Source organism: Haemorhous mexicanus, chromosome Z, assembly GCF_027477595.1.
Source record: "Haemorhous mexicanus isolate bHaeMex1 chromosome Z, bHaeMex1.pri, whole genome shotgun sequence".
NCBI lineage: Eukaryota > Metazoa > Chordata > Aves > Passeriformes > Fringillidae > Haemorhous > Haemorhous mexicanus.
This window is the reverse complement of record NC_082381.1, coordinates 55,616,264-55,634,808: the sequence shown is the minus strand read 5'-3', so window position 1 is coordinate 55,634,808 and position 18,545 is coordinate 55,616,264. Positions and strand designations below refer to the sequence as shown.

The 18,545-nt window shown below is 36.0% G+C and overlaps 1 protein-coding gene across 3 annotated transcripts in view; it reads left to right on the top strand.

The window, feature by feature from the left end:
* DENND4C (DENN domain containing 4C) overlaps positions 1 to 18,148 on the top strand; it is a 72,119-nt gene extending 53,971 nt beyond the window's left edge. For all 3 annotated transcript variants that reach the window (XM_059836887.1, XM_059836888.1, XM_059836886.1), the window contains 9 exons: positions 1,229 to 1,338; positions 4,001 to 4,176; positions 5,114 to 5,296; positions 6,839 to 7,028; positions 7,980 to 8,225; positions 9,546 to 9,663; positions 11,311 to 11,464; positions 12,545 to 12,609; positions 13,279 to 18,148. In XM_059836887.1, the coding sequence (XP_059692870.1) occupies positions 1,229 to 1,338; positions 4,001 to 4,176; positions 5,114 to 5,296; positions 6,839 to 7,028; positions 7,980 to 8,225; positions 9,546 to 9,663; positions 11,311 to 11,464; positions 12,545 to 12,609; positions 13,279 to 13,415 (1,379 nt within the window). In that variant the 3' untranslated portion in view covers positions 13,416 to 18,148. The remainder of the gene's footprint in view (positions 1 to 1,228; positions 1,339 to 4,000; positions 4,177 to 5,113; positions 5,297 to 6,838; positions 7,029 to 7,979; positions 8,226 to 9,545; positions 9,664 to 11,310; positions 11,465 to 12,544; positions 12,610 to 13,278) is intronic.
* Positions 18,149 to 18,545: the final 397 nt, after the last annotated feature.

Genomic DNA, 18,545 nt, shown 5'->3' with positions numbered 1-18,545 from the left:
CTAACAGAGACCAATCATTTGAGGGAGGAATGAAGCTAACCAACCAAAACCAAATCAGCAGAACAGCCCTGTAGCTCCATATGCACAAAAAACCTAAAGCAATACACACTAAAAGTTATCCATCTTTACCATGGAATAGGAAGTGTTGGATACATACTTGATTTGAACTTATGTAGGTAAATAGCTGATGACTGTGATCCTCTTGCAAACCTTCCTTCCCTCCTCCCCGCCAGGTGTAAAACTGGAATAAATAAATCTGGTAATTTTCAGTTCAGATTTAATTCAGTTAGATTTGATTCTTATTTTGAGAAAGAAGATGTGTTTCTGAACCTGCTGTGGGTTGGTTTAGGTCTCTTTGCAATACAATACTTCAGTGATACAAATGTTGTAAAGCTGTTTGATTCCCAGAGAGAAAAAAATATCAAGAGAGGAAGAACGATCCTGCATAGTGGAGACAAAGTGCCCCTATATCGCAAAATCTTGACATCTTCTACTTCTAGTTAGTTAGGAGGGTTATAAGAGCTTACAATAAAGAGTGGCAGCCAACAGGATATGCAAAATTTGTTCACAAACATAATCTTGAGCTGAAAAAACACAGGAGCCTTCTTTATGATGAGGGGATACTGGTGGTGATTTTTTTAATAGAAAAATTTGGACTTGTAAAAAGTAATTCTGATAATTTTGCCTTCTGGAAGCGATCTCATCCATTTCCTTCTGGTGAATGTATTCCAACTCGTTTTCCCTTTTTCCTGGACAAGGCTCATAATCATAAAAGCTAGCATTACCAAGGAAAAAATATTTGGTTTAGTACAGTGTTAATTAGGGAAAATCTAAGTGCAGTAATGGCATTTTTGGTATCATACGCCTCACCTGGTGCTGTCCTTACATGTGCTGTTTACATATGGATGAATTATTCAAGAAGTCATGACTAGTCAACTTTTTAGAGTTGGTCAATATACATTGAGCAATCTTACTGCTCTTTACCAGACTATTTTTAGTTTGTGTTTTTCTTTTACTAATCTGTGGTATATTGTGTTAGAAAAATAACCTTGAAATGTTAATCATGAACATTATCTATATTGTAATAGTAATGTCAGTGAGATGCTCATATCTTTGGAGATTTTTTGATACAATTTTCTTGCCTTGGTTGAATAGAAGTTATTTTCTTTGGGAATGGATTAATTATTCTTTCCTTGAATACAAAACTCAAATGACTCTTTTTGTACAGGTGAAGTTTCATTCCCAAAAAGTATGAAAGTTCTAGATTCTGAGAAATCAGAGCACAGCTCTTCACATAATACTAGTTTATCCAGCATTTTCCAGAACTATGCAATGGAGGTAAGATTAATAAACTCATAGATGAAAGCAATAATTAGTCAATAGTACTGTACACATTAATTACCTGTTTAGTTGCATTGCGGTTGGTTTTTTCAAAACAAATTTTTCCTTGTTTCTACTGTGGAGATGCTTAATACTTGTAGCTTGGAGTGTGACAGCAGCTTTAAAAAAGAAGAGTGTCTTAAATACTTTAGGCATCCATCATATATATAGAGAAAAAGTTGTTGAGGGAAGGGTTAAAACTTGAAGTGAAAGAGAAGTTAGAGATGAAATAGGAGCTTTTGTGGGGTTTTAAATTTTATTTTCCTTATGAAATTGTATTGTTAGTAAATAACTGTGATGAGTTGACTGCAGCCAGCACCAAGGCCCTCACACAGGTATTTGCTTAATCCCCTTTAAATGGGGGACAGAATTGGAAGGGCAAAAGAAAAAAGCTTGAGAGTTGAGATAAAGACAATTTATACATGAATTCTAGGGGAAAAAATAAAAAAGAGGGAGACACAACCAAAAGAAAATAGTAATGCAGAGATCAGTTAGCACCGTGATACCTCAAGGAAGAGCTACCTTGGAAAAACACACAGAGTTTTATCTCTGAACTTGATGTTACACAGTGTCATTTGGTCAGCTGAGGCCAGCTGTCCTGGCTGTGTCCTGTCACAGCCTGCTGGTTGAGTTGTGCACATAATGAAAAAAGTCCATGATGATGTATAAAGCCCTGTGGAGCAATAACTACAATATTGGAGTGTTATCTATTACCATGGAGCTGGTTACCAGACTGAAACACAGGACTATAAAGAATACTAACAAGAAAATTACTCTATCCCAGCCAAACCAAATTAAATAATGTTTTTGTATGGTTCTTACCTGTATATACTTGAGATTTCAGATGCATAGGCAATGGTCACTGCATTTGCCTTGGTTGCTTTTCTTTCAGCTGCAGTGGTATTTTTTTCTAGATCCTGTGTGTCATTTTCATTTATGTTTGGGGCAGAAGCTCGACATCTAGGCTTGTTGAGCTTCTGCACTGCATTATATAAAGGGTATAGCATAGTAAAAAATGGCATTATAATGAATATTTATTAGCTCTAAAATTTATTAGAAGCTGAGTTTGGTGCTGGTTTTTTGGGATTTTTCATCCATCTGACTGAAACAATGAAGTAAGGGGATACAGTAAGGTATATAGTCTGTTCTTCAGTTAGTACAGGATTAATTTTATAATTTTTCTCCAGTTCTCTATCTAGCTTAGTGGTGAAACTTCTTTTAGGTAAAGGCACAACATTCTGACTTTCCACTTGTACTGGGTTTGCATGGCAAGGATTGTGTAGCAGAAGAGCTGCCAGAACTTTCCCCCATGTCCGAGAGAGCCAATGCCAGCCAGCTCCAGATTGGACCCCCCACTGGCCAAGGCCAAGCCCATTAGTGACAGTGGCAGCAATGCTGGGATAGTGTATTGGAGAAGGGGAAAAGAATGTTGTGCAACAGCAGCTGCAGGAGAGGAGTGAAAACACGTGACAGAAAATCTCTCTGCAGATACCCAGGTCAGTGCAGAAGGAGGGACAGGAGGTGCTCCAAGCACCAGAGCAGAGATTCCCCTGCAGGCTGTGGTGCAGACCACAGTGAGACAGCTGTGCCCCTGCAGCCATCTGCACTGTGCTAGAGCAGGTGGATGCCCAAAGGAAGCTAACCCTGTAGACAGGAGCCCGTGCTTCTGGCAGGACCTTGACCTCATGGGGAAAGGAGCCCAGGTTGGAGCATGTGTGCTGGCAGGACTTGTGACCCTGCAGGAGATCCATGCTGGAGCAACTAGTTAAAACTGAGGCCCATGGGAAGGGCTTACCCTGGAGAAGTTTGTGTTAGGACTGTGTCTTGTGGGAGGGACCCCACACAGGGGAACAGTGTGAGGAGGAAGGAGTGTCAGAAAAACATGGGATGAATTGACCACAATCCCCTTTCACCATATCCATGTGCCATTTCAGGGAAGAAGGTGGAGAAATCAGTAATTAAAGTGAAGCGTGGAAAGAAGGGAGGGGTAGGGGAAATGTGTTTTAAAATTTGAGGTAATTTCTTATTAATCTACTTGAACTTTTAATTGGTAGAAAATTAAATTAATTTCTCCTAGCCGAGTTTGGTTTGCCTGTGACAGTAATTGCTGAGTGATCTCCTTGTCCCTATTGTGACTCACAAGCCTTTTGTCATATTTTTCTTCCCCTGTTCATTTGAACAGGGAGATTGCTAGAACGGCTTTGGTGAGCACCTGACATCCAGCCAGGGTCAACACACCACACCATTATAAAGGTTTCTTCTGTGTTTGATTGGTTTTGAGGGATTTCTTTGCTCTTTTGGATAATTAGACATGCATTTACTTATACAATTCAAAACAATTTGTATATGCTGAAGTCTTCATAGAAGCAAGCTATTGCAAATGCTAAATTAGTAGCCTTTTGGGGTAATGCTTTTTCCATGTCAGAAATAAATTACTTATATCTTCATTTCATAGGTAAAAGTTAATGTGGATGAGATAATTCTGAGTAGAGTGAGAAAGAAGTGGTGAACTCATTTCTTCCCACTGGCCTTCTGGAACCTGTTAAATTTCTGTGGGTACTAAGCCTATAAAAAACAATTGTAAAAGAGCCCCAATAATATTAATTCTGTTCTGTTCTAGGTTTTAATGTCAAGCTGCTCTCAGTGTAGAGCTTGTGATGCTTTGGTTTATGATGAAGAAATTATGGCTGGGTGGACAGCAGATGACTCAAACCTGAACACTACCTGCCCTTTCTGTAAAAGTACCTTCCTACCTTTGCTTAATGTTGAATTTAAAGACCTTCGTGGCTCTGCAAGGTCAGTGCATTTTATAGATGCTCCATTTCTGCCTTTGTACCTGTGCATGGTTATATTTTTTCACAAGAGGATCTTCGATATCTTTCCTCATATAGATGTTAGCAAGAATGTTACTGCCTATTCTATGGTCATGATTGCACTGAAGGAAATTAGTTGTGTAAACTATTGAGTTGCATTGTAAAACAGCCAAAACCCAAAGAACTTTTTCATTTCGTATTTTCTTTTTAAACATTTTTTTATGTTAAAACAAAGCCTATGGACTTTAAACTTTATAAAAGCATAGGAAGAGGTTTTTAAATCTGTCAGCAAAGAATTTTTTCCAGACCGAATTTCTTAGCATTTAGTTCCTGATGCACTACCTTATTGTTTCTGCAGTTTAAGCTTCTCTGCTTGCTGTTTTTAACCTCTTTTGGTTGCACTGTGAAAAATTGAACCTAATTTTTAGTTTCAGTTCTCACTGCAGTGGTTATTGCTGTGAAACAGAGGTTCCACTAGTTCTCTAATGCAGGAATTGAACATCTGTATTAACTGCAGAGTATGTACTTCAGAGACTTTGCAAAGCAAGACACATTTGTGTTGTCATGTAGTCTATAATGTCACATTACAATAGCAACCATTTTCAGTGATGTGTCACCTGTTAATACACTGTTGCTGAGGTGAAGCCATGACAAACTAAGTTCACTTGTAATGATTTATGTGCAGTGTAGGATGTCTTATTTTGCAGATCAAATCTCTCTATGTGTTAAATTACTCTGCCTGTATAAGTTGCAGGAGTGGGAACAGGATGAAATTTATGGCTTGTTGTCAAGATTTTTAGTGTTGTGTTTCCTTCTTTTGCTACTTCTGAAAAGTAAATATAAAAATAATAACTTTAAGATTTTATGCTTATATCTTTACCTTTGTATTTTTCTCCCTCCCATTCATGTTGTAACTTCAGCTTTTATCTGAAGCAAAGTACCTCAGGAGATAGTTTACAGAGTGGCACCCTTCCATTAACCACAGATCCTCTGGAGCAGAAACTGTTGACCAGTCCAGCCGTTGCTGACTTGATCAGTTTTTCAGATCATCTGCAGTCCAGCCACACCATAGCTGAAGAAGCCAGCTCTGCAGCTGAGCAGGGGTAGGTAAAACTAGATTGTTATTTCTGTCAGAAATGCATCAGTACTTCCATGCTTATAAAGGTAAGGTTGGCTTTCATACCAAATGTGGTGAAGTACGTACGGTTGTAACTTGAGGATCATCTCTTTCCTTTCTCAGTTTCTGCATGTTTTAAGCATGCTTTTATCAGTTTGAAGTAAACTCATTCTGCTAAGTGAGTAGGTTCTAGAGATACAGCTATATAGAAATGAATCTTCATGTCCATCTGCTATTGATCAATAGGTAAAACCTCTACTCAGTGTGGTTAAAACCCAATCACCATTTAAACTCACACAGAAATTCAAGCATTGCTTCTCCTTTCCTTGTATGTATTATTTAACAATAAGGACACCAAACTATGGGACAAACTAAGTCCATTTCCTGGAACACTTTGCTTGAGAGAAAGTTCTGGAAGCACTCAAGATTTGTGCTAAGCTTGCATTCCAGTAAATGGAACACAAACAAAACCTATGTAAAGCTGAAACAAACAAAACTTATGTAAAACTGAAAAATAATATCGCTTTTGAAACACTTTGATGAAAAAAAGCATTAAGGGGAAGGTGTCATGTTGGATGAGGCAAGAACTAAAATAATTCTGCTATGAATTGTGACCTTTTTGCTGGGATGGTTACATTTTGTTGTAATTGTCTGGGGTATTTCTTAATAATCAGATTTGAAATTCTGGAGTATTAGTGCCTCAGAGTAATGAGCTAATGCCTGTATCAGATAACTAAAACTTTAATCAATGCAATAGTAGTTAGTCTTAAAACACCAAACATTAAAGGTGGTACTGCTTATGTTAACATCTTTATTTTGTGACAGTGTATTTTTAACTAAAGTAAAATTTAGAACCAAAAGTCACTGCTAAATATTCTCTTCACTCTACAAATTATCTGGAAGCGGACACTTTCTGATTCACTTTGTTCGTTCTTCCAGTAGTTCAAGCTGTAGCTTTATCCACTATAATGAAAAGGAGCACAGAGTGAATATTCCCGGATCTGCAAATGTCTTGATTGTCTGCATTAAATCTGACAAGCGTGACTTTACTTAAATTAGCTTGCTCAATGAGTTTGACACTTTTTTTTTTTATTATTACTTTGGCATGCTATTTTTAAATTACTTTCTGCTATACTTGTTGTTCTGTTTATGACACAGGACATAAAGGGAAGAGTAAGTAGAGGTGAGTGTAGTCAAAAGGAGATAATCTTCACAGATGGGCAAAACCGTAGATTGCTTTTTTTTTAAGCAAGGTAGAGCTGTACAAGAGCAGAGGTTTCTGTAAAGAACCGCAGTGCTTTCAGATTCATATCTTAAGTTATACCTAGCTGCTTTTCTGAAGGGATATTTATAGTGGTTTGAGGCGCATTTTGTTCTGTGTTCCCTAAACAATGGAGCTAACTGGGAAAATACAATTTCAGATTAATAGAGAAAATTGATTTGGGATCTTGGCAGCCTTCCTCTGCTTCCTTCCTGTTGCCATAGAAATGCTGAAATAGTAGCATATTTTCTTCTAAAATTCACACAGTGATTTGACAGAAGAACAGACTACAGATCCCACCACCATGAAGACACATGCCAATAATCCACCAAAAAGGGGGGTGTCCTTGACTCGGAGCCACAGTGTGGGAGGTCCACTGCAAAACATTGATCTCTCTCAGAGACCGTCTCATGGCATTTCAACAGTTAGTCTTCCAAATAGTTTGCAGGAAGCTGTGGTAAGTCTAGAATCTGCATATTCATTTGAGAGAAAAATATTGAAGACAATGAATTTAATAATATTCTACTAGTAGCATTCCTGTCCATTGGCAGAATGGAAATGGCCAAGCATACTTTCGCCTTCTTACAACTAAAAAAATCTTAGTTCAGTTATCTAAAATTGCTTTTCCAATACTTTGTCAAATGAACAGTTCTAACAGAATGAAGCTAGTCTTTGTCTTTCTAAAACTGGAAGTTCAATAGTAAAGCAATACCAACAGTTGACTAAACAAAATAGTGCAACATGTTGCAAGATGGAAAGTTTGTTCCATTTCTGTGCATTTACTTAGACTTCTACTGTATATTCTGTTAGTCTTACCTGTGTAGTGGATGGGAGAAGGTGAGAGGCAGTATTGAGACTCCTACCTTTCGTGTGAAAAAAAGTGTTTCTCCTCTCTTTTGGTACTTGTTATTTTCCAGAGGCTGTCTTAACATGTGAAGTCACAATTCAGTTCCACAGCTCATATAATTACTGACATTTCTCTTCACTTTCCATTGCTGCAGACTTGGCATTGCTGCAGACTTGGTACTGGCTACCAGTTTAGATAGTTTAAAACTGCACAATCAGGAACCAGTTCTAACAAATTAGCATTTTTTCTTGTTCACATAATAGAAAAAGCATAGGTGATTGTTCTTTAAAATTAAAAAATTTCCAACAGTCAAAACTGGTGGTGCTGTTAAAGTTACTGTGTGTTCAGTAGCTCCAGAGCTTCTTCCAAGTCTCAGAAGAAACTCTAATGGAGGTTTCCAGGGCAAGTAATCCTGAAAAGTATTTCTGGAAGAAAAATCTTATTTGGTTTAGTAAAAACAAAATCAAAAGCAAAAATAAAAAAAAACCCACAACAAACAAAAAACCATAAATGAAACCAAAAAACCGACCCCCTTTTTTTTGGTGTATGTTCTGTTTTTAGGATCCTTTAATAAAACAACGGAACCCTGCCCCTGTATCTGTACCCTACTTGAGCCCCTTGGTACTGCGTAAGGAGCTTGAATCACTCCTGGAAAATGAGGGAGAAAAAGTAATTCATACATCCAAATTCATCAATCAACACCCCATAATCTTCTGGAACCTAGTCTGGTATTTCCAACGGTTGGATCTGCCCAGCAACTTACCTGGACTCATTCTGACATCTGAGCACTGCAATGGGGGAGTGCAGGTAAATGGCATCCTCACGTTAGATTGGCAGGTATTACAGTGAGCAAAGCTGGAGGGCTTGGTTCAAAACAACTGCCTAAATAATTCCTGAACAGCTGAATATAAGTTATTGGGTTTTTACCATACAAGTAGATAGGTTTGTTTCCTACAAGGATTCTTGAAGGGAGATGTGTGAAAACAGTCTTCAAATTCTAGTCAGGATGGTCTCTACTGCAAAGCCAGAGAGTAAGATTCATTGAAAAATAGGAAACAAGATGAGTCTGTGAAGAACTCAAAAACTGTACTATATTGAAATACACAGAGTGAGTTACACACTTGAGTTTGTAATCTTTTAAAGTTACTGGACACTATTATTGGTTCTCTTCCAAGAATAGGTTTTGGTATTCAAACTCCACCGAGTTTCATTACTACATGACTAGACACAAAAGAATGTAAAACAGATCTATCCTTTGAGTATTTTGCCTTTCTAATTTAAAGTAGATTGAAACCTATATCATTTTTATGTGTAGGTACAAATTGAAATCAAATATGTATTTGATACATGCCAAAAAAGTAGTATTTTCCTGAAGTGTACACACTTCAATTTTAAATTCTTTCCCTTAATTTTCAAAAAAACACCCAGCTAGAACTGAGAAAAAATTTCCAAGAAATGAAGTTGAAGACAATACTAATGAAATCTAAAGCATCCTGGAAAACTACAATGCATTAACAGGGAAAACAGCAAGATGGGACATAATATCATGTAATTATTATTTAAATAGATACACTAAGTAATAAGTTTTTCTTGCCTGGTATTTCTTATTGTATTAGTGATTCCAGAGGCACTTAATTTTATAAAATAATTACATAAGTGTTGTTCTGACCCTATATTTTCAATTGAAATAAATAGTTCATATTTGTATACATATGAAGATTCTTTCTGCTTTTTGGGAAGGCCAATACATGCATACCAAAATGTTCATCAGGTCAGAAAATATTGCAATATGGTATGATTAGTAGTACAGATCAAGTACTGTGTCTGGTGCACAAAAGATATTTCCAGATACATATTAAAAAATATTTTCTTCAGATGCTTGTAGAAAACTAAATGTTCTTCATACATAAGGATAAATTATAAAAGATAATTAAATGCTGCAGTACTTGTGACTACCCTGGTTGAGTGCAGTTTAGTGTAGAGGATAACATCTGCTCCTGTTTGTTATATTCAAGTTAAATGAAGTTAACCTTTGTTCGCAAAAATAGTAAAAGGGCAGGAGTTTTAAATAACATAACACTGTACTGGTGTTTTTAAAACATATTCCCTTTCCTCATGTGTTTTTAGCTTCCTTTGACATCTCTTGCTCAAGATAGCAAGCTAGTATACATCCATCTTCTATGGGACAATATCAACCTCCACCAAGAGCCAGGGGAGCCCCTATATATATCTTGGAGAAATCTCAGTAAGTAAAACAAATGCTACAGAAAACAGAGGGAGAAGAGACTATGGAAAGAAGCCATTGGTTTATAGTGGCTGAAATGTACACAGCCCATCAATTTGCAGTATTTTGTTGGTATCAGAAGCATCTGCAATCCCTTAGGTAATTTGGGTACCAAATTTGGGTATCAAATCAGTTGTGAAAATAAGTTTGATCTGCTCATCACATGTCATACACTTACAAGATGGGAGGAATTGCTGATTGCTTTAGATGTGGTGCTAAATAACCCTCACTTGATTTGAATGCATTAAGTTCCACTTCAGTTTCACTGCATTATCTGGTAATAGCTATGCAGGCAGGTACAAGAAGGCTGTGTTACAAAAAAATATTTTTTACTTCTGTAAATGAATGAAACATCACCCGTCCCTCCAATAGGTACATTTGGCACCCCTCCTGACTGTCAAAAAGTAAGAGCAAAGAAAGCCTTGTCTAGCATAAAAACAGGCAGACTGGTTATAAGAACTTAAGGACTTCCTTACTTCTGATCATCAGAAAACCTTCTAATTCCATGTTTTAACTTTTAAAAACTATGCTTAAAAACTATGTCATGCTAATTTTGGTTCTAAGGAATTAAAAGATGTTTGTTGAAAAATATCCTTAAAATAAAGAGACTGATCAGAAAATTACAGTCAAGAGCATAGAACAACATGTGTTATTTCCCTCAGATTCTACAAAGCATATTGATGTAACCACGTGGATGAAAAGCATCCCCAAATCATCTAACCATAAATGAGGATGCATATAGATATAGATATATATGTGTGTGTGTGTGTGTGTAAACAAAGGAGCAAAGGGCCTGTTTTAGATGTGGAAATAAAATAGGCCATATAGCAGTGTCAGAAAATATTCTGAAAACACAAAATTACATTTGTAAAGCATCATATATGTCAGTTTGATGAAAACATCATGTCAATGTGGTGAAGATAACTAGGCTTGGTCTGCAATTCATTTACACACCATGTACTCAATGCCTAATCTGTACAGTTACTTCCTTGCCAGTTCATGGACTTATTATTCCCTCATGAGTCACTGTCTTCCAGAAAATAGTAGTTCAGTCTTATTCTGAGCATGGCATTTTATGTGACAAATAATGATGGTAAATGTCTGGGTCGTTTTCTTTCCTGTTTGATTCGACTTTGCATTATCTATTTCAATATATATCCCAGGGTTATCAGATAACTGTAGATGGCTTTTAAGAAGGGCTTTGATAAGAAAAGTGTCTTTGCTAAGAAAAGTGACACTTCTATTTTATTTCTTTTCCCTTGTGTAACAATAATCTTCTTGCAGTGAACCTAATTTTTTTAAGTACAGAAATCAAACAGAGCTAACCAACCATCACAGGCAACATCTGATGCTGGGTACTCCTCAGTCTCACGTATTTCTCTGTCATGTGGGACCTCTTGCACATGGATACTTGATGCATCCTGTAACTTCTGGGTAAAGTTTCTTTTGAGTGAAGACTATAAGCAGACAAGGTCCCCCCATTATAACAAATTTCTCTAGATTGAGTAGAGGTTCTCTATGTGTATCTCAGTCTTGGAAATACATCTGCTTATTAAAGTGAAAAAAAGTGTTTACTGCTGTAATAGTCTGTATTTTTCCACTTCCCAGATTCTTCTGAAAAGAAACCCTCCACACTGGCAGAAAATCAGCAGGCAACAAACACATTGTTAGAGAGCATCAAACTAAGTATTCAACACAATGATGTGTTGAAGCCAATTGACCTCCTCCTACAGAAAGTTAAGCCAGATGTGAAACGACAGAGGTAAACGCATAATCTCCTCTTAGTTTCTCCCCACTAAAAATTAAATAAGATCAGACTGTGTGTGTTTCTTAGTGATAATTTTATAAAGACCTCTGGGGAAGATTCCATTTCATTTGTGTCCATCAAAAACCATATGTATTTTTTTACACCTGTGTTAAGAACAGATGCACTCTATATTCAGATGCATAGTTCATACAGATCAATTGGATGAATGTGATTGTTTAATAAAAATGGACATTTTACAATGAGTGAGAAAAATGCAGGTATTAATTACACAGATTTTGATGTTGCTCCAGAGCTAGCAAATTGAAAAATACGAGTGTCCTGTTGCAGTGTGTGGAATATTCTCCTAGTTATATCTTCTGAAATTCTAGCAATCTGGAGTACTGGCTGTGAAAAGTACATGCAGCATGAGTCTCAAAGAGAGGGAAATGTGTAAATAATTCTTGTATTTTGTAACCTGCACTGCAGTTTAAGGAAGGCCTTGTACAAAATCACAGACTCTGAAGTAAATTACAGCAGATACAAGATGTGTTTGAAGTTTGTCATGCTAAGTCATCTTTGTTTCTGTGTTTTGTGGTTACTAAAAAGAAACAGAAACTGCTCTGCTTAGAGAAGCATCTTTATGACTTCCATAAGGGGAAAAAATAATTCCTGATTATTTAATGATACCTATTTCTGAGATTGACCATGACATTCTGAAACAAAAAACAAAAGTATGGGTGATCTGAAAGAAACCCATTCCCACACATTGCTTTATGGTCAGGCCGGAATGAATTAATAATAAATACAAAATAGTGGTTAATTTAATATTTCATGTTTATTAGGCATTTCTGTGGCAGAGGCATTTTTCATAGAAAATGTAACTACTAGGATTTGGGAGTAATGTGGCTTTCTGCATCAAGTAAAAGTATTCAGGCATTAAAAAACTTTAAGCTAGTAGTCGTGTAGATTGGTCACTTTTTTCACAAGCAAGATTAACAGAACAGTTGTAGAAACTACATAATGGAAGTCTTCAATATTGATTTGGAAAGAGGATAGTTGATCCTTTCATTGACTCACCTTCAAAATATTCCCTAGGAGTTTTTACAGGGAAATTCTTTTCCTGTCTCTGGTGTCTCTTGGAAGAGAAAACATTGACATTGGTAAGTAAAAAAATACTGTGAAATGCATAATCCCTGTGGATATTTACCTGAAAGCTAGTGTAAAAAATCTGTTTCTAAGATTCAGTTATGTTTTAGTGAAAATTACTGCACTGTCTTTAGGTATTGCTTTTATGTAAATATAATTCAGATGGAACTATTAATTTTGACTTTGTTTGAAACCAGTAATGAGTTACTTTAAACAAAGAGTGTTTGAAGAGCTTGAAGTTTTAATTCTTCATGTCTGAAAACTTGTTTCCAGTCTTGTCCATTTTTCTCCGACCCACAAATCAGACCTAAGTTATCTAAACACCTGATTTCCTACCCTCTACTGATGTCTTCTATCCTGTCTTCTATTTGGTGCTACACAATCAAAGTGACTCCCTTATGGAATGTGATAGGGGGGAACTACACTGGGAAAAGGCAAATGGAACTGTGAAAGAAGCAATGGGCATCCACTTTGTGATGTGCTGTGGTGCCACAACATCTTATGGGGATGCTTTTCAGGTCCTCTGAGGAGGTGCATTTTGAAAAAAAGAAATCAACAGCATCTAGTTAATGAAAATAATTTTGTTACCATATAAAAATCACCAAAAGCATTTTATAGGAATAGTAGTGTGCATTGTACACAGTGTTTCTTAAATAACCTCAACTGTGCTTTTTTTATTTCAGAGGTCTTTGATAGTGAATACAGACTTGCACTTAAAAAACTACCAAAGGAAGTTCTTGAAAAGATGCAGAGAATAGACGTTCCACCAAGCAGCAGGGTTGAGTGTTGCAGGAAGTGGTTTGGAGCACCTTTAATATAAAAGCAAGGAAGAGATACACCGTATTTTGGAGAGACAAAAGCAGAGCTGAACAAACCCAAGAGCATGGTGACATATACACTTTTGAGTCTCAAAAGGTGTTAATTGAGCAATTTGTCAAATCAGTTTCGTTGTACTGCAACATGTATTCTTCTCATTCATCTCACGGGCACATTGTAAAATTTTCCAAAATGTTTTAAAATTATGAATTTGTTTCAGTGGTTGATCTGCTTTTCCCAAATATATATTCTTTAATTTCCTCAAAATTTTCCTCCACGATATCAAGTTGCTCAAAAGCTGATGATGAAACAGCAGTCTATATTTGGTGACTTTCTTCAGGGCCACCAATATTGGTGTCTTTTAATGAAGTACTTTTCCAGGGCTCAGATTCTCAATGCTTCTTTAAAATGACCTTTACCTCGAGAGGGGTCCTTTTATTAATGTGTGGTATGGTTGTATGAATGTAAATATTTGAGACCTTGGATTGGAAGCTGCAATGCAGTTGCTTTCATCTAATACTACATTAAATTTCATCAGACAGTACATTAAATTGCTACTCTTCCCCTGACTCTTGTCCCCGTCAGTATCCTGAATTACCTTTGCTGACCTTTTCAAAATGTGTATCTACAGCTGTGAGAAAACAGAGACTTACACTCAACTTTCCTGTATTCTCTATCTGATAAACTATAAGGTTCTGTAAATGTACTGGCTGCTTTCTCCAAAGAAGGATAAGCTTCTACACAAAGCAGCTCAGAAATGGATGGCATTCTAAAGATTATGTAGGAAGCTCCAATGGTATTAGAATACACACAAGAATTGTCAACAGACACTGCCTGAAAAAAAAAAATTATGCTTATACTATTTGCATGTGTGTTTAAGAGGTGTCCTCCTCACAAGAATTGTCAACAGACACTGCCTGAAAAAAAAAAAAAATGCTTTATACTATTTGCATGTGTGTTTAAGAGGTGTCCTCCTCAAATTCTTTATCACCCTCTCCCTTGGTTTTATACTAGCCTGTGGGTTAATTATTTTGCACTGATAGTCCAGATTCAATATTTCAATTAAGATATATTTATAAATGTGCTCTTCAAGTGTATATTAGCAGAAATGAAGTGCTTATGTGTATGATCTGAAAAGATGTATCCTTCTTTTGTATTGCTTCTAGTAGATAAGACACTTTCTCACCTCACATATTTAGACTACAGTAGTTGTAGTCTTGGCAAGGAGAGCCTGGATACTGGTCAACAGTGTGTTTCTGTTACTTGAAGAAAATGATAAGATTTATTCCAGGTTTTTACTGAAAGTTAGTGGTATGGCTTTTGCAATGGAATAATTCATAGAGAAAAAAAAATATTTGTAGCATGTAAAAGGAGCATGACTTAAAATACTAATTGCATCTGGGTATGAATGTATTTTCTTGATAGTACTTTTAAAACTTTCATTCTTCAAAGTGATGAGGGATGAAGATCTGTCTGGAACAATTTTTTACATGAAACAATAAAACCAACTTTTTTTTCATGAAGTGAAAACAAGGGAGTTGCACTATATATGACAAAATATATTTACATCATAGACTGATGCCTTGTATTTTGTCTACAAGTGCTGGTCCTAAGTTAATATGGGGATATTACCTGGACAGATTCTCTCCTGATAAAACTGTTGTGCTTTCTCAGCAATTAAAAGCAAGAAAGCACGTAATGATTTTTTTATTATTCTTCTTCTTTGGGTTTATGCACAGTTGCTTGCTGATACCTGACCTACATCACATAAAGAACAGTCCTTGATTCTTCATCTTTTCCTCTTTTCTCCAGTTACATCATTGACATGGTTCCATCCTTCTAAAATTCAAGTCTATCTAAAGCATTGATCCAAACAGCTTAATATTTCTACAAATTAAAGCCAGAATTTTTTTCTGTGTAACTCTATGCATTATTTTTCAACAGACAGCTACACAAAGACCATTGTTTTTGAGTATTAAATAGACAAACCATGTGATTATGTGATGCAACTTGCAAGGAATCACGTCTTAGTCACCCTTAAATTCTCCCAACTCATTAAATGGCAAGGAAAATCTGTCTAGACAATGCTGGTTTAGATACATGACATCCAAACAGTTTTAAAACATAGTAAATAATATTATGAACTAGTTTCTATAAACACATCATCTTCATTTCTAAACAACTTTCTCCTTTGTTGCTGAAAATATAGACTAATAAGGGAGTAGTGTTGTAAAGACAGCAAAGCAGATCATGTCACAACATCTACTGTTAATTGTTAAACCTTTCCCAGCTATATACACTAAACAAACAAACAAAAAAAAAAAACCCAACAAAATAAAGCCAGAGGAGAAAAGATCAGCTGCAGATTTGGACTTGTTTTGATTTGCTGTTGCATATTGGCGTTCTTGTACACTACAAATTAATTGCTGTTCCTGGTGTAGGCACCTGGTATTCAGAATGGTAGAAGTCCTGCATGTAGCTACTTCAAATCTTGAATCTGCATATTGGAATTGATTCTTTAATATAGAATAAAAATGGAAGACCTCCTTTTTATAGGGAGTTCTTAATGCTTAGGTTCTAGAATAGCTAACTAATCAGTTGTTTTTTTAATGTAATCCATAGCTCAGATGAAAAGGGAGATCTCTGAAAACAATTTAATTTCATCTCAGATGCTTTTTTTTGGGGGGGAAAAGTAAGTTTCATAAAATCTGGCCAAAAATAACCAGGGAAAAGTTTTGAAAGTTTTTTTGTGAGTGCATTGCAAACACTTTTGTTCTTCTGAAAATTAGGCACTAAAGGCACACTTCTGCAATTTAGTTGACAGGATGAACTTGTGCTATATGGGGATGACTTAGTAATGTACAAATGCTTCTAACTTGTTTGACACCCAACTCCTAGGAATCCAAATTTATCTGAATCCATTACATACATTACTGATCTGAGCAAAGTGTTGTGAAGGATGGATGAGGATAAGCTAGATTTTGGTTCTGTTTTTCTGTCAATATAAACAGAAGAAGTAGCATTTTGCTCACTTGTGAAACTCTTGCCTCCACATACTCTTTCTAGTACCTCAACAGCCAGTGCTCAGGAGATGATTCTTCTGTCTATACATTTTGTAATCCCCACATAAAATCTGAGGGAAATATTTGCAGATCAACACTAACTTCAAAACATGCAATGTGTGTGTGCACAAAATGAGGGTGTAGAGCAACCTCATAACAAAAGTGGATGCAAACAATGAATTTCAGGTACGCCTAAGAACTGAGAAATTTTGTATTGGAAGAACAATTATCAAAGAGAAGCTTCCTTGAATTGTTTTCATAAGGATGTTGAACTGCAGCCAGTTGTGCTAAGATACTATCTTGCACCTTTGACCCAGCTGTAAATCAGTTACATATACAGCTTGTGTGCTCACATTCGAAGAGCTGGGTTTTTTGTGGAATTAAAACAACAAATGAGATCTTAAATGTTTATAATCAGGATTCTTAAGTTAAAAAGATTTTCTTTGTTAATTATATTCCGGCACATCACTAAAACCTGACAACTTTGAAAACCTTTTAGGCCTAGGAGACTGATGTGGCTGCAGAGTTGGCGCAGTAATTGGTACCGGTTTTACATGTTACTAGAAGCATCTGTATGTTACTTATAATCATATCCTGTCTTCAAAATTTATGTAACTTAAGTTTAGACAATACAATTGTAATGGAAAATACTTTATTTACTATATATGTTTCAAACTAAATCAATTTTGCAAGTAACTTAGTCTTGTTCCTGGTGGAATTTCACATTGGTTAAGCTCAAGCTACATTGCACTTGTGAATGAGTAATATTCTATTTTAACTGTGAATTAATGGCTTTTTTGTATTGCTGCAGCTAAAAGAATATACCTTTCATTGAGTTTACTGCTTTCCTTGAATAACTGCAACATAGGGGATATTTTCAAAATGTATCATAAATTAGATAATAGAAATTATATTTTTAAAACAAATTGTTAAAATGTAAGGAACTGAAGAATCCACTCAGTAGTTTTTTCTTTTTAAAACTCTTAATTCAGCAATTATTTCAATGCAGATAACTCGTATTTTATCTACAGTAAGCAGGTAATCTTATTCACATAATTGTATATTTTCAACAAAAGGGTTCTTTTTTTTCTTTCAACTAATAAACATCTTAAAACGCATTCTGTATATCCACTTTTCACTATGTATCTTTTTAAAAATGAACACCCTTTTAACTTGTAAGAATTGAAACTGAATGGTTGAATTGGATTCTAGTTCTGTAGTCTCCTGTGCTGTATATTGCGATGCATACATGAGAGGATCGGATGGCGTTTTTATTTGTTCTTTCAGTCTGCATCAACCAATGGTGAAAATAAAAGGGATTGTTTGCTGTTGTTTAGAAGCACATTAAACTCCTATTAGGAGCTTGAAATAAACTATATTGTAACAAGCATGAAATGATGTAGTGTGAATAAATTATGAATCTATTAAGTGAGCTGGGAAGCTTAATGCAATAAAATTTGCACTGGTTTAGAGACTGTTTTGAACTGTTGAAAAATGGCATCCATTTATTGTGCTTTGATTAACAATTGTTTCTCTGTAATATTTTTGTACATTTGACAAAAATTTGAATTTAAAAGGGCACTCTATATCCTAAATTCTGTATAGATGTTCTAGACTAAGAAACAATTTTTCATGTTGTTCCCAAAATAAAATATATATGCATCCTGTGTAAAAATGTGCCACTGTTCAGCTTTTTTCACCACTGGAATTTAAATAACTGACAGATTTAATTCTAAGTGTAAATTCAGCCTATAGTTCGGCAAAAGAGTTTTGACTGTCTTTCTGGGTAATTATTTCACAGTACCTCAGTGGCATCTGAATGATGGGAAAGAGCAGAGTCAGGGGAGAGGGAAATAAAAAGTGGGACTCACCTGTGGAGATGTGACTTCTAGACAGTACGGATGGCTCTGTGGCACCTTCAGCAAGCACTGGGCATCAGTAGAGGTAAGAACAGGTGAAAACCAGGCTCAGTGTGACAATCTGTAAAGCTCTGGTTTGTAGGAAAACATGGCCCCTGGCTTCCTGAGGATAGCTGATGCTCTCTGCAGCATATTTGTGGCTTTACTTGGGAG